At 40.0% G+C, this 25158-nt stretch overlaps 1 protein-coding gene across 3 annotated transcripts in view; it reads right to left on the reverse strand.

Moving 5' to 3' along the window:
- syngap1a (synaptic Ras GTPase activating protein 1a) overlaps positions 1-19997 on the reverse strand; it is a 34428-nt gene extending 14431 nt beyond the window's left edge. For 2 of the 3 annotated variants that reach the window (XM_069516670.1, XM_069516669.1), the window contains exons 1-12: positions 18740-19997; positions 15365-15468; positions 8061-8149; positions 7403-7524; positions 4529-4682; positions 3951-4049; positions 3585-3824; positions 2916-3251; positions 2513-2657; positions 1454-1598; positions 765-1001; positions 231-432 (exon numbers count right to left, since the gene is read on the reverse strand). In XM_069516670.1, the coding sequence (XP_069372771.1) occupies positions 231-432; positions 765-1001; positions 1454-1598; positions 2513-2657; positions 2916-3251; positions 3585-3824; positions 3951-4049; positions 4529-4682; positions 7403-7524; positions 8061-8149; positions 15365-15464 (1869 nt within the window). In that variant the 5' untranslated portion in view covers positions 15465-15468; positions 18740-19997. The remainder of the gene's footprint in view (positions 1-230; positions 433-764; positions 1002-1453; positions 1599-2512; positions 2658-2915; positions 3252-3584; positions 3825-3950; positions 4050-4528; positions 4683-7402; positions 7525-8060; positions 8150-15364; positions 15469-18739) is intronic. The other variant, XM_069516671.1, reaches the window with a different exon arrangement.
- Between the last annotated feature and the right edge of the window lie 5161 nt (positions 19998-25158).

Consider the following 25158-nt stretch of genomic DNA (forward strand, 5'->3'; position numbering starts at 1 on the left):
TCATCCAGAGATATCCAGGAGGATATTTAAGGCTGAAGTATTTATATCTTTCATTAACTTGAAACTACAGTGAAATTCCGTTTCATCAAGTTTAAATATTTAGGTATGAAATTCTCTTTTTTTTCATAGTTAAATAATATTTTTTCAATATTTATCAGTATTCAACTCAAATCCTATCAAATATTTAATTCAAATCTTCTCCACATGTATCGTAGCTTTATTCCGCCCACCTTGCTCAGCTGGCCCATGACTTCCCACAGTAAGCTGTGGAGCATGGACAGTTCTCTGCCGAGGTCAATGTAGCCCTCGAACCCTCCGGCGTTTCCTCCAGTGTCCATGTTGGAGATCTCGTAAAGAAACTGCTGCATGGAGCCCCACTCCATCTCCAGGAACTCGTTCATGAAATACAGGTACTCCTCCTTGGGTCCAAATCTGAGTGACAGACAAAGAAGAGTGAAGAACAACGAAATAGTGGATGGATCTAATGTTTACACAGTTAACATGTGCAGGGGTTTAGGTTTGAAAGATGAATTTAGCAATACATCAATCAATATAAAGGGTCTAATGTTAATGTTTTTACATATTGATGAATAAAGAGTCAACTGTTGAAACAAATATTATACTTATTGTCTATCAATCTATTTATTTTTTTCCGGTTGACGGTTAAGTCTATAAACTGGACTTAAAGTCTGTACTTCTACAACAGAATCAAGTGAAAGTGCTTCTGCAGTGCGGTTAGAGGAAAAGCGATGACAGACACTTACTTGTTGAAGCTGGCCAGGTTCTGCATCACCTTGGCAATGAGTGTGAGCGTGCGGGACGTGCGCTCAGCAGGGTACTCCTGCATCAGGCTGAACAGGGAGGGGGACATGATGGCTGGGCACATGAAGCGGAGGAACAGGGAGGAGCTGATGAGGCTGTCGGCGAGATCCTCTCTTCCGCGCTCAGCAGATCTGGCTCTCCACGAGGCGAAAACTTCCTTCAGCTCGCGGGGAAATATGCTGGAACGGGAAAATGACTTTAGCACCAGCTGTCCAGGAGGAGTGTGACGTAAAAATATTGTATCTCATCAAGGTCCAGAGACAAAGACGTATGGAAAATAACTGGACTGTACCGTGCTCAGAATAAAAAACATATTTAGAAAACACTTTCTAAAGAGACTAACATGATGATGTTTTATAACACTGGGAAAAAACACTGAATAATAATGTTCTAATAATTAGTTTCAAGATGAGAGATTGCAAAAATAAAGCTTTTAAATTGATATTACTTAGTTTTGATAATTTGATAAAGAAGAGGTTAAAATATTCATATCAAACCATCTGTTAACATATTTACACGTTTTGTTTCTGTATGTATATTTCTTTTCCTAATTGAAAATTATGTATTTTTTTCTGATTCTATAATGAAACACTTTTCTTGGTATATACTTTCTCTGCGGGTACAAACTGACCAGAGAGAGTTGATGATCTTGCAGAGTAACAGCTCGCAGCACATGCGCAGGTTGGCCTGGTGGTCGGCGAGAACCGATGGCGGGACACGCATGGGGTCCACCTCACAGTTCTCCTCAGACTCGTATAAGGCTCGAATGAAGTCACCTGGAAGTTAAAGAACAGACTTTCTACAAATGCATCATCAACTACTTTTATGTGATATCGTGTTTATGTCTCTGACTGTTTAGCCCTTCGTCCAAGTTATAATTACGATGTCAAATGTGAAATAACAGATTATGTTGGTCTGCCTTTGTGGCGCTGAGCTACTTTAATCTTATTTTATTTAATACGTATTTACATGTATGTTACACTTTGCTCCTGTGAAACCACAGCCTGAACAATATTCAGGAGGAAGCAACCATCTGCGTTAATAATTAATCACAGTGAAATAATTACAAGCAAATCTTACTAATACATATTTTCTACTTCAGCTCATTCTACTGTAATCTGCAAGTGGCTAGGGACAAGAGGAAATATGTCATTACCTACATTGAATTTATATTATGTTGTGTCTTTGAAACTAAATTAAAGGACGAATGCTTAGATGTTATGAAATTGGTCTAAAACTTAAAAATAATATAACTGTAACGCATATTTACACATAATGGGACTTAAACATAAAAATACAGGGTACAGATTTTTGTATTCTCTATGTACATAAAAAAATACCTTTAATCAGCAGATTAAACTTTTGAATAAAATAAAAGAACAATGTTGTATTGGATGTATTTGCATAAAAGTTATTATAAAGTGATTCATATCTGTCGACATTTAAACTTTTGTTCCTCAGCTCAATTTTTTATAAAATGCTGCCTCCACAAAAAATAAAAGGACTTTGGGAGAATGGGAGATGTAAAACTATGTCGACTCTAAAATATGACATTAACTTTGCTAAGTGGCAGTTAGGTCGTTAGGTCTGAGACATCAACATATCACAATATCAGATTTACTTTAAACTTACACGTATTCTCTTCACCCTTTCAGCAGGAAATAGGAAACACGGTGATGTTCAGGTTTACCTATAGCGTCCTTGAGGTATCTGTGACCTATCAGCTTGAGGTACTCTTCCACAGCCTTGGTGGCGAGCGTGTTCTCCCGGAAGATCAAGTGCTCACGGTCCATGAATCGATCCACCTCGCACATCGCCATGTCAGATAGGAACTCCTGAAAAGAGATTACGTTTGCAGATCAGTGAAGCAAAGGAAACAACACATTTCAAATCAACTGGTCATGTACAGAACTTTAAAGTGGGCGAGACTTCTCACACAAGTGCATTAACAGAAAATGTAAAAGCCACACAGCGGTTTTCCTTGTTTTCACATTTTCCTTCATGTTTCTGTAAATGCGCTTGTGTGAGACGTCTCAGCCACCGTAGAACTTTACAGACACACATACATGCACTCAGATATCTTATATGTTCACCTTTGTCTTCCCTGTGCTTTGAAGAATGTGCACCAGAGCAAACGCCACCTCCTCTTTGCTTTTCACGCTCAGCAGCGGCTCCAGAACTGCACACAGTGTTCGGTAGTTGTTGGTGATGTACTCGGCAAATTCCTTGTACAGCTCCATTGGCAGGATGTTCATTGTCTGGTAGCGAGACTTGACACGCAGCGAGGCATTGATGACTTTGCCACTTCCCACACCGCCGCTTTTGGCCAGAACACTGGACTGTATCACCGGGTACCACTGCTCCACAAACTGCCGGCCCGTGATGCTGGAGATGGGGATGCTGACAAGGCCAAGGTATGTGCTTTTTTCCTGGATCACCAAAACAAATCATCATGTTTTATTAGTTTTATTTGATCCATAAATCCATTATCTATATCGCTTATCCTTTTGAGGGTTGCAGGAGAGCCAATCCCAGCAGAGGCAGGATACATCCTTGTCAGTTCGCCTATTCACACTCACATTTACACCTATGGAGAATTTAGCATCTCCTAAAACACGGGAAAAACCTGCAAACTCCACACAAAAGGACCCCTAAGCCTGAATTTAAAAAGACAGTTACATTGCTAACCACTGCGATGTTGTGCCACCCAGTTTTATTCTATTATTTTTTAAATGTTTGTTTGACTGGCAACCCCACTTTACCTTGCGTCTTTTTTTGTCCGTTTCCTTGTAGAGGTGCAAGCGAAGGCTACGAATGGTAGGCAAATTGTTGAACTCAAAATGCTCGCCCCAGAAGACGGTATCGGTGCGGGGTTTGCTGGTGGTGCGCGCATACAGCATGTCATCCAGACACAGCTCGCAGTAGTAGCGTTTCTTAGCTGGGAGGTCCCGAGCTTCGATGATCCACAACTTGAGCACATTGTCTACCCGTCGGCTGTTGTCCTGAAAACGAAACGAGGAGTTCTGTTACTGCATTATAACAGTCCTTATTTACAGCTGACATTGACGTTGCACACTCGATCTGCTGAGAAGAAAAACAAGTGGACAAAACAAATCTACTGTATCAACCTTGTTGGGTTTGACAGCTCGTTGGAGGTTCTCAATCCACTTGTCTCTCTCTGAAGCCGAGCGGCAGGCAAAACATTTTGTCCCTGAACTGGTCGTGACCTTCGGAAAGAAACATAAATAGATATTTATCGTAATCAGGGAATGTACTTTTATATCTGCAACTAACAATTACTTTTATGTTTATTACAATAATAAATCTGTAGTTTAAAAAATGATATCACAATTTATCACAGCCCTAGTCATGTCTGAAAAAATAATTGACTGTGAGATGAAAAAATGATAAGAAACACACACACGTAATACAGCATGAACCATTAGAATCAACAAACAATTTGATCTATACATAGCACTTATCTATGGACATCTCATTACAATGGCAAAATATATATACAAAAGAAATCTAAGGACTTATTTACAGTAACTGGCAACATGGGAAATATAAACTTAATAAATAATAATAATAATAATAAACATTTAAAGGTATATCTATTTGTTACTTTAATAGACAATATAAAAAGTTGGGTGAGATGGAAGACAATTTGGAAGAACTGGGAGAAGGGTTAAACAGCTGAACACACCTCAAAGCAGTACTCTTGTCCTAAAATACTCGAGTGGACGGGTTTGATTATGGCCTCTTCATCCAAAACTAGGTCCAGAGCCTCCGCAGCGCTGCTCGGTGAGAGCAGGGATTCATGGGAGTGGGATTCTTTGAAGCTTTGCATCAAGCGAGTCCTGGCGAGAGGGGAAAAAGAACGAGGGGGAGATTTATTGACAATTCAAAGTCAGACGTGATTATGTCAGTGCTTCATATAAAACTAAATGAGTCAGTGAGGCTGAGGAATCCTCGTGAGTCCCTCCTGCAATTTCAGCATGTTTCCTGAGACCAGATCCTTTTATAATGAGTTTATGGAGACGTTAAGACAACCAGACTTTCAGTTCACAGTTTGGTCTGTTGACTCAGCTCACGTGGCTCATGCTGTATTTTTTCAAGTAAAGGCCGACAGTGTCTCCGATTGAGGGGTTTTCCAAAAGTTAGGGCTGGAGGTAATAAATACATATATTATTATGGTATATGGCCAAATTTTCATTTTTATACCAGTTGATATTTATAACATTTTACAAATCTGACGTAGAGCATCAAAACCTATTATACCTAAATACTGTACTGTAATACACCATGCTTGCACAATGCATTAGCAATATGTCAATACATTGATATTGATGGATACAGTCCCCTCATAAAACCACATTTAAAATCACTAAATCCTGATTTTTATTTGGATCTGCACCAAATTGCACACACTCATAAATATCAGTCCCCAAACCACACAATTATCAATCAATGCAACTGTAAATGTGATGTTGATACTACCTGCTGTGTAAATGGTGTGAAACTTTAAACTGGTAATAAACTGTTCTTCAGTCACAGTCTGCAGGAACGTTGTAGTGCAGGTATAAAAAGACACAGAGGATTAGACCTGTGACCTTTAAAACAGCTCTATCAAGGCAGAGAAAAGTGTTGGTGGAAGAGGAGGAATCAAGGTGAGTCAAGTCAGTCTCTCAGGCGACGCAAGGTCAGCAGGCCAATTGAAAAAGTAAAATGTTGTTAGGAAAACATTTTCTCTGACGAGTTGTTGGAAAATGAGGCAAAAACAAATTAAATCCACTATTGGGATAGCTTCAGTGTGTGTGTGTGTGTGAGTGTGTGAGTGTGTGTGTCACCATCTCAGACAGCTGAGTGGGTGCCTGCCCTTTGAGTTCAGCTGTAGCATTTCAGGCTGAGGTGCAGCGAATAGAGACTGAGTGTGAGTCAGTAAATTGATTTGGTGGCTGATGGAAAACTGTAAGATTCAGAGGTGAAGTTCACTTTGATTTAAAGTGATAGTGCAACACTTCTGGAGAGGAAATAATGAGGAACAAGAAGAACAGGGCAGCTTTTAAGAGACACCAGTTACTTGCAAATGACGAGCACTAATCTGAGGCCAGATTTAATGCTGCTCAGAGATACAGCAAATCGTCCGGTTTAAGAGCCACGGCAGAATACAGTACAAGAAAAAGGCTTTGGTAAACCGACTTGGCAGCAGAGGTAGAGCGGCTGTGTTGGAAAGCTAGAGTGTGAAGTTGGATGCTGAGGGTTTATAGCTAAGTCAACTTAACACTACTGAGTGAATTAGGCGTGTGTGGGCAGGACTGGAGGCAGGCTGTGAAGGCAGCTGTCTGAGGCAGTGGTGGGAGCCAGTGGAAGGCACAATGACTGACTGAGGCTCGGAGTCACTTTCACCCCAACGGCATTGAGCTTCCTCTCCGTCGTCCGTCAGTGCAGCCTCCACAAAACCCCTCGGGTTAACTCTTTTTTTTAACTGGGCTTCTGTGTCTGCTCTCACCCTGTATTTATAGAACAAAAACATTTTCACGTCCTTCGCTAAATGACACATTCTGCGTCTCTGAGTAACGGACATCCACACCTGCCCTAAAAATGTCTATTTTGCATCGTGGTGGGAGGAAAGTGAACCGTCAGCGTTATGTATTTTTTGACTTTCTGCCTCTCCCTCTTTACGTATGTGCTTTTCCCATGTGTGCGTCATGACTGGATTGTGTCAGGACAGCAGAACATTTTGATAACAATGCAGGCAGGATTCCTGGGGGATGTGACCTCACGTCAGAATACAAAACAAGAAAAAGCTCATGAGAGCGTGTAATGATGCAAAATATTTCATCCTGACATGATGATCGAAATCACATGATAAAACTCACACTCACAAGATAAATGTATGCATAGTGTGACTGTGAAACTAGAATTACACTTTAAACTTAAAAATACAATGTTAGGATAAACTATAATGCTACTATAATGCATTTTGCCTGATGTACTTCAGTGCTCGTTATGGCTGTTGCATTTGTAACATTAGCTTGTACGAAAATCCTGCTTCCTGCACAATTATAAGCACAACAACATGACACCATTTCCATCATCTGTCTTTTTCTACATGGAGTTGGTTTATTCTCTCTGGGAATGTGTGGGTTTGATCAAGGGTGTTGTTTTTTTTCTGTGTGAGCTCAACACAACACAAGCTGTAACAGAACAGGTACTGAGTCTTCCTTGTGAATTATGAATGTTTATTACGTTGGAAATGAGCTGTTTTGGGATTATTTTGTAAAGAAAACAAATCCACAATATAAACCACAGGGAAACACATGAGTAATTGCACCCATGGCCTTTTCATAATGTATCTTGGCTGAACTGTGAGCACTAAATCACTCAATAGGTAAGAATATATTTATTACACTTGTAATAAACTGGCAACCTGTCCGCAGCCTTTTGGCTTCTGCCCAAAACATGCTGGGACAAGCTCCAAACCCCCTCATGAGTCTCAGTTAGAATATGCAACTAGACTGGATGAATGATATTGCCTGAAATTATTGGAAGGCTTTGAACCGTGAAGTTTAATTACCTCTCTTGGTCTGCACTTCGAAACCGGGGCAAGATCATCTGTCGGAAGCTGCTGGTCCGGTCCAGTTTGGGCTGGCTTTTGGCCCTCTTGATGGAACCCTTCAACCTTCGATTGAGAAAACTCTGAAAATTCAAAAACAAACCAAACTACAGATAAGATATATAAGAGCAGAGTAAATACACAATGTTATTCAAAAAACTTGTATTGAACAGAAGTTTTTATCCTACCTCTGATCATACTGACAATTTTAATCATTTTAGAACTTTTCATTTTATTTTACTATTTTTCTCTATCTGTAGCATTTTTACTTTTACAGTTCTGCCCTATTGCTTTTCAATTTTTAAACAGCTTTCAAATGTTTTCTACTACTTGCCTTGAATTCCAACCATTATAAAATCCTGCATAATTCTCCTGCAAAATTTCAATAAAAATACAATGTACATAGAAATGTTCTTCTAATCAGTGAGTGTATAAACTCTAACTTAAGCATAAAATATATTGGCTTCGCTAACCAAAGTAAGAATAAGTCATTTATAATATCAGACAAAAAAAATCTGTACCAATCATACTAATCTGAATAATCTGAATAATACAATCAGACTAATCCAATCTGTACATATTGTCTCTGTGAGATGGCAAAATAAGACACAGCACTCACCGGCTGTCTGAAGGGCTGTGGGGTGGCATTTGGAGGAGTTTCCATGCTTGACTGTCTTACAGAGGCAAAACTTGCCCTGCGAGATTGGTCTATGAGGAAAGAGTGCCGAGAAAAGAGATTATTAATCAATATGAAAGCCAATAGAAAATTGTTCATTCTAATCTAGATAATATAAACTGGTTTAAGTCTGAATTTGTATGTGTGTATGTATGTTTCCAGAAACTCTTTAAACTACAAACAGTACAAATCAATATAGTAAAAAAAACATGATCAAAAGCTACAAAATGTTCAGGTTTTTGTATGAACTGTGCAAAGTTAGCACATTATTTACAGCAATGGTATCACATCTCCTGTCTTTAGCTTATTCCAGATCACAACAAATTGATCTTAAGGCACAAGATGGAAGATAATGATGAAAAGGCAAAGCTCTCATCTCAATCAATATGTCCCTTCAGACACTTTCGGAGCAAACCTATGGTTTTGGGAGAGAAGGTCAAAAAATGTGTATTTCAAAAATTGCAAATTGCTCAAATCATTACCTTGCAGTTGCTTCAGATAAAAAGAAAAGCAAACAGCATCAGAAATCATCACAGAACACACACTGATCACAAGCAAGCTACCGACACACCAACAATGCAGAAGAGTAGAAGAGTCACCAACAAGGACAAACAGCTACAGCTTCAAAACAACAAGAAGGAACAATGCTGTGACGAGTGTGTGCTGTCTGAGAAAGAAGCTATTTATGACGATTCTATTGGAAAACTTTTGTGTCCTAAGGTCAATGTAAAATGACGCAGATCCTGATGTGAGAACTTTACCTATATAATCTGAGTAGGAAACACTCACATGACTCATCTCCAACCTTACAGCCTCAGTCTGACTTAAGGCCTGTGCAAACTCTGGAACATGGCGATGGATCTATAAAAGTATGAGCAGTAATCTTAAGGGAACCAGACCTGGTGCTTCCTCCATATGACTGTGTGCTGACTAAGAATGAGGGGCAAGGAGCATAAAGATATTGAATACTCCATAAATTACTCAAAAATACTTAGGGGCTTTTTAAACAGCGGAATTAAGGCAGTCACCAAATCTATGAGCAGTTTATTTTACGGGACATTTTGGGGTACAGTACGTGAATCACTGCCCACATGAGCAATGTGTCTGATTCTAAGAGGTTGTTTGCCCCCTGATAGAGAAACTAATCAAGTTTTACTAGGTATGACGAGGGCCATTCTTTATCCAACCACGTAATATCGGATGGTTTCTCTATCAGGGGGGAAACAACCATCCATGTACCACATTTCTAAATAGCAAGCTTTGGTGGTAAATGGTATATTTATAGTGCTTCTCCAGTCTTATCAACCTCTCAAAGCACTTTACTGTACAATTCACATTCACCCCCATACTTTCATCAAACCACATTCATTCACTGTCAGCAGGGCCATCAGGAGCACCGTGGGGGTATAGACACTACAGAATGCAGACTAGAAGAGCCGGGGATCAAACCACATACTTTCTGGTTAGTGGACGCCCTTGTGGACTTCAGGCAAGCCATGTGCAAAGATATAGTTTAGGTAGCTAGCTGGCTATGTAGCTATGTCCATGAATAATGATGACGGAAAGAAAATGGCAAGCTCCATAAAAGTGGTTCTAAGCAGAGTTCTAACAATAACAACCTATTAATTGTTATGTTTGATCGATATGAAAAACATGACGATAACTTCCGGCAACTCAGTGTTTTATCAGTGTGACGAATAGATCACTCGCTACCAATTTATCACTGGGGCAAAAAATAAAAAATATCCTTTATCTTAATGAAATCAGATAATATGAACATGATGTGAATTTAAATTTGACTCAGCTCAGATCAGGGTTTGTGATGACAGCAGCACAAGGAATGAAGAATGCGCCTCATACATTTGATCCTTTGAAACGGAGCATAAACACCAACATATCCATAGGTTCATCTCTGACAGCTACACGTGATCAGGTTCCACTCGCCGCAGCTATTTCTGTCTGTGATTCATCTGTTGGAGTAATTTTTTTTTTTTTCGAAAATCGCCCATTACCCAAAGGAGCTTTTTTCCCCTCCTTTGCTACAGAGAATCAAGACACTCTGTCATCCTCTGATTTCCCTGCTCCCAAAGCCTGTAAATAGGCGACTCTCCAGGTTCTATTCTGAATCCCAGCTAATTGTTTGGTATCCATGGAAACAACTCCAAGGGCTTCTACTTGAACTGTAGAAGATATTGGCACACAACCGCACAATAAAAGATGATGAAAAAGTAAAATGCTGCACAAGCCCGCGTTTCTGCAAACACACAAACCGATCAGACCCGTCGGCTGCCCACAAGAGGCAATCTTCCTCAGCTGGTGGAACATTTCTCAGCCTCTTTTGTGTCTCGTGTGGGTCTGAAATCTGACACTTCACTGAGGGAAGACCTACATCCAATTGATTGAAGGATCCTGCGGAGGAAGATTTAGCATATTTCCAATTTCAACATCGCTGCCACTAAATACCTGCGACATGAAGCACTGTAAGTAAGCGTATATATTTTAACACAGATGAATTCACATGGGCAATTCTGAATGTAAATTGCTGTCAGGACGGAGTGTGCGGGTGGCAACAGCCTCTAGCTAACTGAGATACAGAGGGAGAGAAAGACAGAGAGAGGAAGACTGAGTGGGTGTTCGAGAAACATACTCAACCTTTACAGTATCACTCTCTATTAATACATATTTGGGAACTTTGTTTTTTAATAAAGTGAATAAAATGACCTTTTTCACAGGAATGGACATTAATTAGATGCAGTATAATTAAGAACTCAATGTGCCATCACTCAGAGTAAGTGATCACGACATAAATACCCTGAAAAACTGTGCAATTGGTTTTAATAACCATGAAATCCCACAGCAGCTATTCATTCAGCAAAATAGGTACAGCAAAACTGATCCCAACTTTTCATTCGACCCACTGGTACAGTCATCAAAAGATCATTACTTAAACTACACTCGCTATAATGGATTAGTTACAGCACCAATACTGGGAATCACCTATGATGAGGCTAATCCCCAAATAAATATAGAATAGAATAGAAAGCTGTATCATCATTGCACGAACTTGTACAACGATATTTGATTCCTGCACAAACATCTGTTTTAGGAAGCACTGAGCCGCTGTGTCTCTCCTCCTATGGTCGACTTCATTAAACAATTAAAATGTTTCATGAAATAGAATCCAATGTCAAAAAAGGTGTAGGTTGAGAGAGTTGCCAGAGTCATCAGACCATCCAAGAGGTTGAAAAACCAAAAACATTAGAGAAAAGTCACAGGACCACAAAGGTTTCATCCTCTGGTCACCATGCAGCAGGAACCAAACTGCAATCCATTCAGTAGCTGTTCAGATATTCAAATGTGGTGGACTGGCCAACCTATAATGGTCATAATCTAAAGACTGCACATGGTTTGGATCAGTGCTTTACATGAACATATATAGCTGAGATATCTGGATCAATAACAGAGAAGGAAACTTGAACTGTTTCCTTTTTAAAAAGAAAGAGTGAAGATTCCTTGTGAACAAGTGTTCACACATATTACAAAACAGTTTGCAGCCCCACAGTGTCACCGGTCTGGAAAGTTATTTCAGTGTTTCACTGTGTCCTCTCAAGTGTCATGTGGAGGACACAACTAGGACAAAGGAAATACAGTAGCATGGGCAAATTCTCATAATAGAATACTCTGTGGATGTTATTCAAAGATTTCAGGATAGTGGGTTAGTCCAATTAATTTTCTTTTAAAATGGAGTCAACAAACATGATATTGGAGAAGAGTGACAATATTTTTCTGCCCTTTATATTTAATTATGAAGAAATATATGAATTTTCACTATTGTACATGTTCACATTATGGTAGCGATGCTGAAATGATGAACTGTGCAGCCAGAGACATATTTCAGAAAATCTGTTATGCTGATGTCACTCTGCAAGAAAACGGAGAAATAAAAGAATTGCCACTTTACTCATAAGAAAAGATTTTTATGCTACTAACAAGGCCCTTTGATAGTTGTCATGTTAACTCTGTTTTGTGTCCCATGTGATATATATGAGTTTTCTCATGTGTTATAAGAGCTTTAACGTACGAAATACGTACATTTCACTGCATTAAAGACGGGAGCTGACCTCTCTGACAAAAGTGAGTGAGCCTGATTTTATTGTGACTGTCCACTTCGTCTTGGACTGCCGATGTTTCCAGTCCCAGACCACGCACACAGGATCTTGTTATGTCTGACTCTGGAGCATCTGACAACAAGGAGTCTCTGGTGACTCATGGACAGACCTGCAGGGGCAGATGTCGCGCTCATGTCATATGGAAGTCTCTGTAATTGCCATATTCCGACGAGTAAATACTGTTCATGTCAACAACCACCTGGTAATTAAAGCTGTGAAATTTCTATTTTTTCCAACAGCACCAACATGTCCATAATATAGTCAATATGTCAAGGTGGCCAAACTAAATCCTAATTTAATGCTGTATTATTTACCGTGGGAAAATGTTGACAAATTAATGCAAGTTCATAACCTTTCTGTTCTGCAATGATAACGTGATGCTGAAGCAAAGGCTCATCTTTCATTTATATATTAGTCTTTTGCCATAATTTCTATATTTATCTATTCAAAAAGTTATGTTGTTTCTATTAAATTGTTTGATTTAGAATATCTGTACAAATCAAGAGGAATTAAGTCATTTAATGGTGCAGTTAAAAACGGATAACTACTAAAAAGAAAACAAATATAAGCAATAAACTGCATTTCACAAAATCACATGCATTTTCATTCCATATATTTTGGAGCACTACAGATGAATTGGCTGGCCGATATAATAATCTCTTCTACTGGTCAACAGTATCAACGTTTAGAATATTCCAAGACAAGTCTATTTAAAAATTACCTTAATGAAGCCCAAACATCCTGCTCAGTTAAAACTTAGTTACAGTGAAGATTTTAGGGAAAAAACAATAATTTGGGCCATTAACATCATTTAAAATTTGTTTATTCTGGAACATATGTACTAACAGTGGGACAATATTTGCTACTTTATGCACCATTTTTATTCTTTCACTATTCCAGTTTGTGACATCACCAAATTTAAGTTCACAGGATGAATAATTGTTTTTAACTATGATAAAGGAGGTTTATTCAAACTGAGACAGGGTGTTAAGTTGCTCTTTAAATGATTAAATTAAGAAAACTCATTTTCACAGGGACATTTACTGAAGTAGGAAGGTGTTTTGGAGAAAGATGCGACAGACGTTTCAGAGGAGGACGTCCCAACTACGCAACACAAAAAGCATGAATCTATTTGCACAAGGGGCGAGTGAGAAAATATGTTTTCTTGTATTTTGGGTTGAGTTGACTCTCTGAGCCCATGATAAACCTGAGAAATTCTTCTTTAACAAAATAAACACAGATTGCTGGAGCGCACTGTGTCAAAGGTGTTTTATCTGCAACCATAAATTCAGTACAGCTGTTGAAAGCCCACAGACAAGTGCAGAAAGTTCATTAACAGTGAGCCATCCAAACAATCAGCCTGCGTGACTGACAGGAGCAAAACCTCGCTCCATCAACCTCGTGGCTCTTTGACAAGCTGGCGGCATCGCCCGGGAGGTTTGACACGGTTTGAGTTTACAAAACACGGGATTGCATTGGCGATGCCGAGCACACAGAGACGTGCACTGCTCGCACTCAGAGAGTCTGCTGCCAAATGGAATAAACTCCCCTCTTCCGATGCCGTATGATTTCAAATGCAAGGTGAATAAATATCAGAGCTGTTGTTTGTTACAGTTAAACTGCTTCTTGACTGCAAACATCGAGGAGATAATCTATTCAGACTTACTCAATTATGCATCCTACATAATGCATACACTAGAAAGAAAATAGCGCGGAAAACTTACCAGTGATTTAATTACAAGATGTTCAAATGCAGCAAATAGGCTGTTGGCTTTGCGCTGGGAAAAGTTGAGCAAAAATAAGTACACGTGAGGCTTGTGACTGTATTCAGAGCCACTCTGGTGCTATGTTTAGAAACAGCCCTGTAATCAAGTAAATGTAAGATGCACAGAAGAGTAGAGCTGCAGGATTTGAAAGCAGAGGTAGGTGGAGGGGTTGAGGAATCAGGGGCAGCGTGGGCGCGAGGGAGCCACGGGAAAGAACCTGCGATCAGCTCGGAAAAACTGACAGATATTTTTGGAGGAAAAGAAACAGAGTGACTTGTAACATATTCTCAGGTTCAAGAGAATTATCGAAAAAAATGAAAACACCCTATACGATGTGAACAAGAACAGTAACCTGAATAAACAATCTGAAGTTGCTCTCCATCACAGATTTTTTCTTTCTCTCTCCTGCCTCTCGCTCTGCCTGTGAGTGAGCCAGCCAAGGGGAGTGTGGCCTAGTTACCATAGGAACATGTTTGTAGTTTGTGCACTGCTCTCCGTCCAACTACCTTCACTTTTATAAATGTATTTATAAGCATTATTGCTGAGCCTGTAAATGAGCAAACCCAGATTAAAGGGATGGAAATCTGGGAAAATCTGGGGATCAAGCAGCAGTTTGAGGCCCTTATCAATGACTGGATTGTACTGAGGCGCTCCTGTATTATGTCACCACATCATAGTTCACAGCGAGGTTATTTTCAACCAAGACTTCCCCAACAGCATAAAAGCACCTCTTGTTTGTTTCAGCTCAAAAACAAAACAGACTAAATGCTCAAAACGCTGCGCAAACCAACAAGAAAATGATTCCTCTTGCCGCCCCTGGAGGGAGCAGAAATGGCTTCTTTTCATCTGGGGGAAGTAAAAGGCACAGAGAGGAGGAAGACTGGGAGAGTATCAAAGCTGGAGTGAAAGGCAAATGGTGCTATCAAACCTAGGGGATGTCAAAATAAAAGTCTGGGTGTGTGACAAAGCAGGGCTCAGAGGGCGAGTGATGCTCCGCTGGAGGACTGAGGGTGAAAAAAATGATATCGACGGTACTTGTAAAGCTGTAGAGGACTGAAAAGGACTGGAAAGCCAGAGCAGAGGAAAGGGAGCAGAGTGGCACAGGCTGAAGTACGTGTCAAACATTTTCATTAACCATTGGCGACAGTGGTGTCGATGGATTTCGAGAAAAAGCAGGGTGTTAAAGGGGCAACACATAAAAACATATACAACAAAAAATCTCATTGGACCACGACAGACTGGAGAAGCTGGGAAGAGAGAGCAAAGCGGACAGTGGAGAAACGTTGACAGATTCGGGGCTAAACCGACTCACTTGGGGTTAAAACTCCAGGACCGCCACAGCAAACCTCCGCTTGACCAACCAACCCAAACTGACTCTGATGCGGCAGCCACGTCTTTGAAGATGTGTCCATGCAGCTATGTGGCACAGACAGGTTGTTTTTTTTAGATATTCACAACACAACAATGAACATGATAAAAGAAATCAACACAAGAAAAATATATAAGATGTGATTGTGTTTGAGGATAACAAATAAATGTTTGGCTCATTTCAACAAAGGAAACAAGGTTAAATGTTTAAGATATATGGTCACATCTTAAATTTCGTTCACCGTGGATAAGAAATTTGAAAACATGCAGGTCTGGGTAAACGATAAAATTGTATTGCAAACCACAACTAACTGCCCTTTATAGACTCAGAGACTAAATGTCATGATGCTGCCTAACCACAAGCTGTTACTATGATTAATTGATAAGCATTCCTGCAGACACATCAGTGTGTAATTCTCATGTCTTCTATTCCTTATTCTCTGAACTGGAATTTAGGTCATTAAACATCATTATATTCATAAGTGTTAGCAAAACATTGAAGATATTTATTCTCTCATAACAGGAAGGAGCCACGTCCACTTACGTTAAAAGGTCATGTATTGTATAAAGTGAGATGTCCGTGTAAAGTAAAGGTGCTTTATAATTATTGGGGAAGTATCAAAACACTCAATCCATGGAGAAATGCACACAGCCCGAATTCAGACACTATTCTCTCAAACGAGTCATCTTGACTTCCTTAACTTTGTGATGTCATTAAACAGTCACCGCCCTCTGCCCTCAGCTGTCCCTATGGAGCTCTGAGGTTCTTCTGATTGGCTGATCAACTTTTTGTGGCTCTCCAGAGAGAAGTGAAAGAGAGGAGATTATTTTTACAGATATCAAAACTTAACCAAAAAAAGAAAAACGGAAAAATAAAAAATTTGGGACCTTTAAAAAAAGCTGTTGTCCACAGGTTTACTGTTTGAGATGGCCGCTAGTGATGCTGCCAACCAACTCTGTGGAAGGATATGAGGAAAGTTTTGCTCGGTAGCTGTTCCAACATGTGAGGTAAAACATCGTTAGATTGTGTTAATTGAAAACAGAGGCTCAGGATGGACAATTACCAAAAGGATAATAATACCTTGTGTTTTCTCTGTTGGGTTACTCCAAAAAAAATAAGGATGGGTAAGCACTTTATGGCCTGAGGCAAAAGAAAGCAAAATGAGAGGACTGTGGGCCAGGAGCTCACTGACAGGCGTCCCTTCGTTTTCTTTTTTTTAAGGGAACATTCAAACAGACTGACAAAGGCTTTCTGTCCTTGGCAGCAATAGAAAGCCCCTCTGTGCATTTCATTGAAGATGGCTGAAGAGCCGCAGAATTATGAGGGAAAACTTGGTTTTGAAGGAGAATCAGCTCTTGCCAGCTGACAGGCTGCAGGCTGACAACTGTGGCAGAGCGGCAAAGACACCAGATTCTCACCAGTTCAGAAAATTAATAAACGTCCATGACTGAAATAACAAAATCATTCCATGAGGAGATGCATGAGATAGTTGTTATCCTACATAGAAGGATATTTCATATGGAGGAGGACGAGGAAATCCTGCGAGGGGCAATGAGTCAGAGTGAGCCGGACTTATCTTGTTCCATCAGATGTGCAGCCTCAGACATTTCATTAAGTGTCGCTCCTCTCTCTGCACTATAGTTTTATTCCTTAAGGTAGAGAACTGTACAAAAGAGACTCACAGTATCTTAGCTGTGCAATTAAATAGATGATGAAGATGGTGGACACCTTTCGTCATTGCTGTTATCAAGTGTCCAAACTAGAGCCTGACAGACATGGATATTTGGGGCTGATGTTGATACTGATATAAGGGCGTAAAGAATTTCTAATACCGATTCTGCCACCGAATTTGAATCTTGGGTTTGCTGTTCGTATAATGCCCATGAATTGTCCATAGATATTTGTAATATGTAAGTGAGGTATATATATTGTATTTCAGGTTGTTAAAAACTGGCTCGAGCCACAAGGGATTAAAATTAGTTTATAAAGCCACTTGGCTCATTTTGTCTGTTGATTAAAGATCACTGTCCCATAAACAGATCTATCAGCTGATATGTTAGCAAAGAGGAAAAATGCAATAACTGTGACTAGAGCACAAGCAATTTGGATTTTTGGGGCTGATGCCAATACTGATATTGAGCAGTAAAATAAATTCTCAGCTAATATCCTAATCCTAAGATGTCATTATTAAACCCTCATGATAAAGACATTTTATTGAAGCTTTATCCAATATAAACACAAATGCACATGTATTCTGAATTGTTTACTCTGTAAAATAAAAGTTTTCATATTTGCACATATCAGCAAATATATGTATGTGAAAGGCTCATATAGGTCAATATTATATATCGGTCAGGCTCTAGTATAAACATCAGCCACATCTGATCTTGCCTGTTGAGATGGAGGAAGCTGGGGAAAGAAAATGGTCACACAAAAGAAACATGACACCAGCTGATGTCTTTTATCTGTTGCTCCTCAATAGACAAACAGAACAAAGTCCAGTGATTCAAGACCCTAAATAAACCCTGAAAGAATAATCTCTTCAATATCTCATTATTCGTATCTGAGCTCCCAGAAACTCCCCTGTAGTCTGTGTAGGTGTTCAATGCACAACAGCAATGGGGGGCGTGTTAGCAAACTGTAGGTATCAGAGAAATCTGTGCTGATTCCAGAGTAGCCGACCACGAACCTGTCACTTTCCTTAGTCTACACTCAGTGTGACATCATAGGCTTGACATTTCTTATCCATCAACCTATGTACAAGATGCAACTCTGCATAACTTCTAAAATTAACTATGACGCTCGGCTAGCTTTCTTTTTTTTCTAATTTAATGGCAGCATGACGAAAAAGTTCAGGTATTTTGGATGCCACAAAATTGCATTCATAAAAAAAATCATTTACAAATGGGCACAAAATGCATTTTCTGTAATGGGCAAATTCAGCGTGTGACGCTGACGGCCTTATATCCTGCAAGGAACCTGGTGCGTAATCAGAGCTTCATGTGCCGGAACCCTCCATAAATGGTCAAACAGCCCATGGTTACATTTCTGTTTTAAAATGAACGTCTCCAAAATCGACTAGTAAAACTATTTCAAAAATCTATTAACAGCTGTCTTGACACTTAATAAAAGCTGTTATACATCATCCTGCCTGAGCTGTCGACTCCTGGAGGCTCTAAAGTGGACTACCAGCTTAAACACCTCATGAACATGAACATCTCCAGGCTAGCTGACTCTGATGCTTCACTGTGACGTGGGGTATTTATCTCTGAAATATGTTTACGTTTTCTAGCCTGAAACTCAGATTCAAACACTTACCCAAAAACTCAGGACTCCCTGGTGACGAAAACTTGTCAACTTGTTACATCTGTGGTTGCAGACTGAATCCCGTGGGTTTCCAGGGCACTTGGGGAAGGGGCTGAGGTTCCAGGTTTTACTTGCTTTTGATTTTCTGGGACGAAAGGTAGAATCAGTTTGTGCAGACCTGAGAGACGGTTTCCAGATAAAGGCCAGCGTTGTCCTCCTGGAGCTGTGTTTCAATCATTGGGCCGATTTGTTGGGTTCAAAGCGGGCAGCTCCTCTCACCTATGCTGCTGTGTGTCCATGCATGTCAGGTGTGAAGGAAAAACGTGTTTTTTTTTGTCACCTTCAGATCAGTCCATCACTGGAGTCACAGCTTGTCCATCATCTCTGTGGTGCAGCTCAGCAGCTCTCCTCTGCTTCTCCTCCCTCTCCTCTCCCTCTGCTCCCTGTCCCTCCAACTCTGTTGCAATCCAGGAACTCGGATTTGATCCCAACGCAGCTTCCTCGGTAATAAAGAGACTCTCCTGAGAGGACGGCTCTTGTCATTTTACTTGTTTGTTCTGGGCACATGTGACTTCAAACGGCCCCTGCTTCGCTTCAGTATCTGGCCATGATGGGAGCTCCTGTCAGGCGCTGGAGCGCTAATGATCCACGGAGCCAATTAGTTCATCCTCTGTCACTTAAATTTTACATTTAAAAGCCAAGCACACGCATTGTGAGTGGCTGCAACCACAGCCCCCTGCACATTAGCGAGGAGTGATGTTAAAATGAGGATAATTGTGAAGATGAAGCCAACTCTGCGCAAAGCTACAGCACAGTGCGCGCACTAAAACCAAAAACGCATCCAAAATAAACATCCCACAGGTTATTTACAGGCGGAATGGCAAAGATGTGCGGCATCTCCACAATATCTGTCTCGTGCACAATTTTTTTCGGGGCTCCTTGTTTCTATCTCGGCTGATTTAATCTTGGAAAGCGTCGGTGCTTCACCCTGCGCGGCGCAACCACGTCCCCAGGATAATCCACAAATTCATCCCGGGCAGGTGTATCTGGAGCCGGGCGCGTCCTTCAGTGATCTCTCCGTCCGTCACACCTCATCTTCGTTTAACAGCAGTGCGTAGAGGAGGAGGAGGAGGAGGAGGAGAATAAAAGGCGCTGGGTAAACGTAGTAGTCTCTCCCTGGAGGGCGGAGATAGTACGTGAGATAGACAGAGAGAAACCACCGCCTCCGAAGGCAGCAGAGAGTCCGCCCTGCGCTGCTCCAGCTCTGGAGTCTGTGACAGCCGAAGATAAAAACGCACCGATGAGCCCGGACCCACCGCCCACTGCAGCGAGCAATTATCATAGCAAAGTTCACTTAAGTTACTTCTGGACTGTGGAGAGTGAGTAAAATGCACCCTGAGGAGGAGGATGCACTTCTAATCAATAATGATGGAGTTTGCAGAGTGAACTCATTTTTGAAGAGGTGGGGAATGGATTTAATATTTCTGGGATCCATCAGGAAAAACATTTAATATGTTTTCATTAGACAACACTCAACAGCTGCAATGTGCAAAAGACCCTGGTTCACCATAGGAGAGGGTTATCACTACTTATCACAATATAATTTCCATCAACAACAATATATGAACATTTCTAAATCTTGATTTGATGCTTATGCAATGTGGACAGAGAGGAGGTTACACATAATCAGATTTGTTACATGTTTTGCTGTTTGTCAAGTGTTTTCATTTCATTTTCTGTCCATATAAGAGTTTAAACCATAACCTTCCATATGCTCTTCAAACTTAAAGGTTCAGTGTGTAGAATTTAGTGACATCTAGAGGAGAAGTTGCATGTGGCAGCTTTTTTGCCTTATATAAATATATTTGCTCAATAAAAGTTTAATGCATATAAGTATATATGTAGTCCTTTTAGTATAGAAATTAAGTGTGTGTGTGGACAGTTTTCTTGTTAAGGTGCTGCGTAAATATACAGTAACACAAAAAGGGTTGAAAGTTAGAATATAAACACTTGATTTGACTAACGCAGATTGCTGCACGTCTTTTTAGCTCTTGCCTTTTTAGTTAGACTGTAGATTTTTGATTTCTTACATTGGAGTCCTGCATAGAGCATCACTTAATGGAGGAAGACTAACACACTTTCAGTGCACATGGGCATGGGAGTATTGTTTAAGACAGCCTTGAAAGAAAAATGTGGCTGTCCTTAACGATGCTCAGTGACATTTTTCCTGTTGAAAAGAAACGTAATAGCCAAATGCAGACGAAATCTGTGTCTGTGTGACTCATTTGGATTTTATTAGTCTGCACCCAGTTTTATTCTGGTCACTGAGAAAATGCCAGTCCGACAAAACTGTCCATGTAGCTGGAGAAGTGTGGAGGCAACGCTAATGTCTGTGGTCGAGAGGATTTTTATTTTGATATCTGCTATTTGTGAACATGTTGCATAAATGTGTATTGCTAATTGCTGAATCCTGAATGTGTCATAGATCATTTCGTGGGCATGTATATATACATATATAAAAACAGACTTACATAAATCCCAGATAAAGGAGGTGTAACCCAGTTTTTTGTCCTAAAATCGTTAACATGAGGACAAACAGTGGATACTAAATTGGCTGAAGACATTGGGAATGAAGAGATTCATCCCTAAATTGGACACGTCATTTGAATAAAACATTATAGGTTCATTCTGAAATAAAATAAAAAATATTTGTGTTCTTTCTTGTGTAAACCGACTGTGATGGGGCTTTTACTCAAATACTTAAGTGATTTTTCTTCCCACATTTCATTTCTCTTCCTGGTATAAAATGAGCAGGTTTGACAAATCGCAAGGGAAGAGGCTAAATAATTATGTTTTATTACAGTTTGTCAAACTGGGACACTGGGTGGCACATGCAGTCCTCAAAGATGCCCCGTAAATAAAAACTGGAAATGACACATCCCCACTCTTTCACTCTCAAACCACTCTCAAACCTCACTCATTCACACACACACACACACACACACACTCACACACACACACACACACACACACACACACACACACACACACACACAATCTCCATGGAAACTGCAAAAAAAATTGCTGGACTGCAAAAATAAGAGACTGATAAAGAAGATACAGTTTTAGAGTTTGTATGCTGAGCAAGAAACACATTCACAGAATAAGAAAAATATTTAACATTTAAGTTCATCCGTCATAGAATATTTAACTAGCTTTTATATTTTTAAATAATGAGGAAAATAATGCTCATTTAAATCTTTCAAATCTACAATCAACACCTTCTTAAGTGTTCGCAATCCATCTCAACTTTCTACCAGTATTGATTTTTTTCCCCCGATTCAATTACACCCTATTATATATTTAATGTGAGTAATGATCGGATAAAACTGCCCGATGCAAACAGTGCAAATGTGGCAGGAAGGACTTGAACAAATATGAAGGAATGAAAGTTGTGCGGATGTTGCAGATAGCAGAACAGAGAGGGTGGGCAACAGAAGAGGGGAGAGGACAAGGGAAGGAGTACAGCACAGTACACCACCTACACTCGTCTCCATGGCAACTACCACACGAGAACGAGTGATAATGCAGTTCCCTCTCTTCCTATTCTGAAAACTGTTCATTTGGTACCATATGCACTGTGCACTATGTGGGAGACAAAGCGCTCAGTGTTCTGTCGGCGCAGATGATGTGAGGAGTGTTTCAGAAATATTCAATTAAAAAAATATACAAGCTTAATAATCTAACTTCATTCATGAGCGTTTCATTCGTGTTTCCAGCAGACGTTGGCTTATCCAGACACTGAATTCATCATCATCGCTTTAGGGGGTAACTTGTTTTTGTTTTTTTAATTAATGTGTTTTTTTGTCTCCATCTTCACCAAAGCAAATGGCTCGGTGTGTGGGCAGCGAGCGTTTTTTTAAAGATGCATTGAGGTTGATCGAAATGAAAAGGCACGATAAAAATAAATAAATTTCTCCCAACGTGGTGCCTGCTGCTGGTGTGAATGTAAGGCGACACCATAACAACTCCGCAAACCCCTTTCACGTGGTTTTTGCGCAGTGTTGCTCTTTGAAATCTGTATCCTCAGACTGCGAGGACCTCAGCGTGCTGAATACAGGGCTGTTACTGTGAAATTATGTGACAACAATCGTGCAAGAAGACATGGCACAAACTGTGCGTGCAGCCTGTGCTAAATTACAAATTTTGCTTAACAATCAAAGTCTGGGGAAATTACATGAGACAACGAGTCTTTGCGTCACCCACCCTCCCCTCACCATCTTTGCAGGGGCCGATCCTTCTACTCTGGAGTTTTCTGATTTCTAAACTGTGTGCGTTGAGTGAGGGGATTTTATTCTGTCGCTCTGTTGAATCATCAGGCAGATTCTCATGATTAATACAAAAGTACAGCCAGCCTCGTCTGTCACACACGCAGACTGTATATAAAGCTGTCAACTCAGCATACAGTGCAAGCGAGGTCGGGAGTCGGACTGCCCATCAGGACAGCTTCCAGATGGCTGGTCCGCCTCTGCTCTTCACATCACCAGCAGCGTTTGCATCATGACGGAAACCATGTGACTGAGTGGTGATGGAGATTTTATCTTCAGCCCTGACCTTGTTTGATCTGCACCCCCTCTCCTCAATTTTGGTAAAAATGGTAACTATAATAGAATATTCATTTTTATGCAAATGCGGTCTAAGTAATGTATTATTCACATTTCCCTTTCAGTGGATCAGTGTCTTAATAAATGCACTGCCTACCTACACCTGAGCTAAGTGACAGCTACACATTAACACATCCAACAACAGCCCGAGCACTTTGAAATATAAAAACAATCCTTGTGCGTTCCAACAAGATGACTGTATATATTATGTACCATATGCTTATCATTACCATATGCTGGTTTTGCTGTTCGTATAAAAGTAGCAAAATACTTTATCTTTGTATACTAAGAGGAACTAATGCAGTATTTTTGACTAGAGAATGACCCATATGGCTTTTTGGGAATGGGGACAATGTTTGGGGAGTACAACATTTCTGACACTGATGTATCAGCCAACATACAAATATACATTTGGCAATGATTCCAAAGATCTCGTTATCAAACTCTTATGTCAAAGAAATGTAATTGAGGTTTAATGTTTTAGAGTTTAATCTATAAACTATAAATTTTAAAAAAACACAAATTCAACCAAATATATAGAACTTGAATTTAAAAAATACTCATATAACAATGAGACACTTAAACATAAATGTGCACCTTTTTTGCATTGTTCTGTAAAATATTCAGTAATCGTCTGATTGTGTTGATTTAGTTCTTTAACGGAGGCTTTTTTTTAAAAATACTTTTGATAGAGTATAAAGATAGTTGTTAGGTGAACCGGGAGCCATTTAAATACCATCTTATTGGTTGATATACTTCCAAGTGTCAGCAGCAAATACATCATACTCAAAACCTGCGTAGATTATTATGGAGCATGGACATATAGTGTCAAAGAGATTCATTCCAAATTTCCATTTTCTAACAGTTCTTTTCCATAAATCCACAAACCAGGGAAGGTTTAAAAGACATATGAAGCATCCAAAGAAGTTGGTCTTAGAACAGGAATGTGGACCAGCAGACATAAAAGAGCTACAGAATATCAGGCACGAAGGCCTGGTTACTTAAAACTGAATGAAGACGTGTCTGAGTGTTTAACGAGATGCTCTGTTGAACATCATCAGGACATTACAGGCTCAGCAGGAGAAAATCTGCTCGAGTGCAGCTCAGTCCTTTTGGCAGAAATGTCAAATCAGAAATTTGGGAGCCTTCCTGCAAAAGGTAGAAAATTTCTGCCTGAACCATCTGCTGGAGGCTTCACTGACATGAAGGCAGACGCAGCAGGAATGATACCTGAAAAGAATTCAAGGTCAGTTTCACCACGATGCCGTCGTCCTCATCGATCACATGACCAGCTGAAGCGCGAGCATCTGCTCAAATGCAAACCTTGATGTTTATAACATACTGGAGGTATTTTAATGTATTTTAGAAGTGTGTATTTTACCCTGGATTGATTCACACACTGAAAGCTGTTGGACAAAACCTTTAAATTATGTTTGGTTTCTCTGTGGGATTTTATATAAACTGAGAAAGGCTGAGATGGACAAAAGCTACAAGATGCTGTGAAGGGGAGTGATCCCTTTTCGAGGGGGTCAAAAGGTCCCATGCTCGTCAAGGTCAGCGTGAGTCTGTTTCTTAGTGAATGTACCCTGAGAGAATAAATTAATACTAACGGAAGGTCCTGGCTCAAACAATTTTGACAATTAGCGATGAACAGAAAGAAAACACATTCAAACCTTAATAACAGCATTATTTGTCAAAAACAAACCATTCTTCTGTGTTTCAAAACCTCCTTTAAATATGAAAGCAATGAGAAATGGATGGGAGTAT

This window comes from Paralichthys olivaceus, chromosome 20, assembly GCF_024713975.1.
Source record: "Paralichthys olivaceus isolate ysfri-2021 chromosome 20, ASM2471397v2, whole genome shotgun sequence".
Taxonomy (NCBI): Eukaryota; Metazoa; Chordata; class Actinopteri; order Pleuronectiformes; family Paralichthyidae; genus Paralichthys; species Paralichthys olivaceus.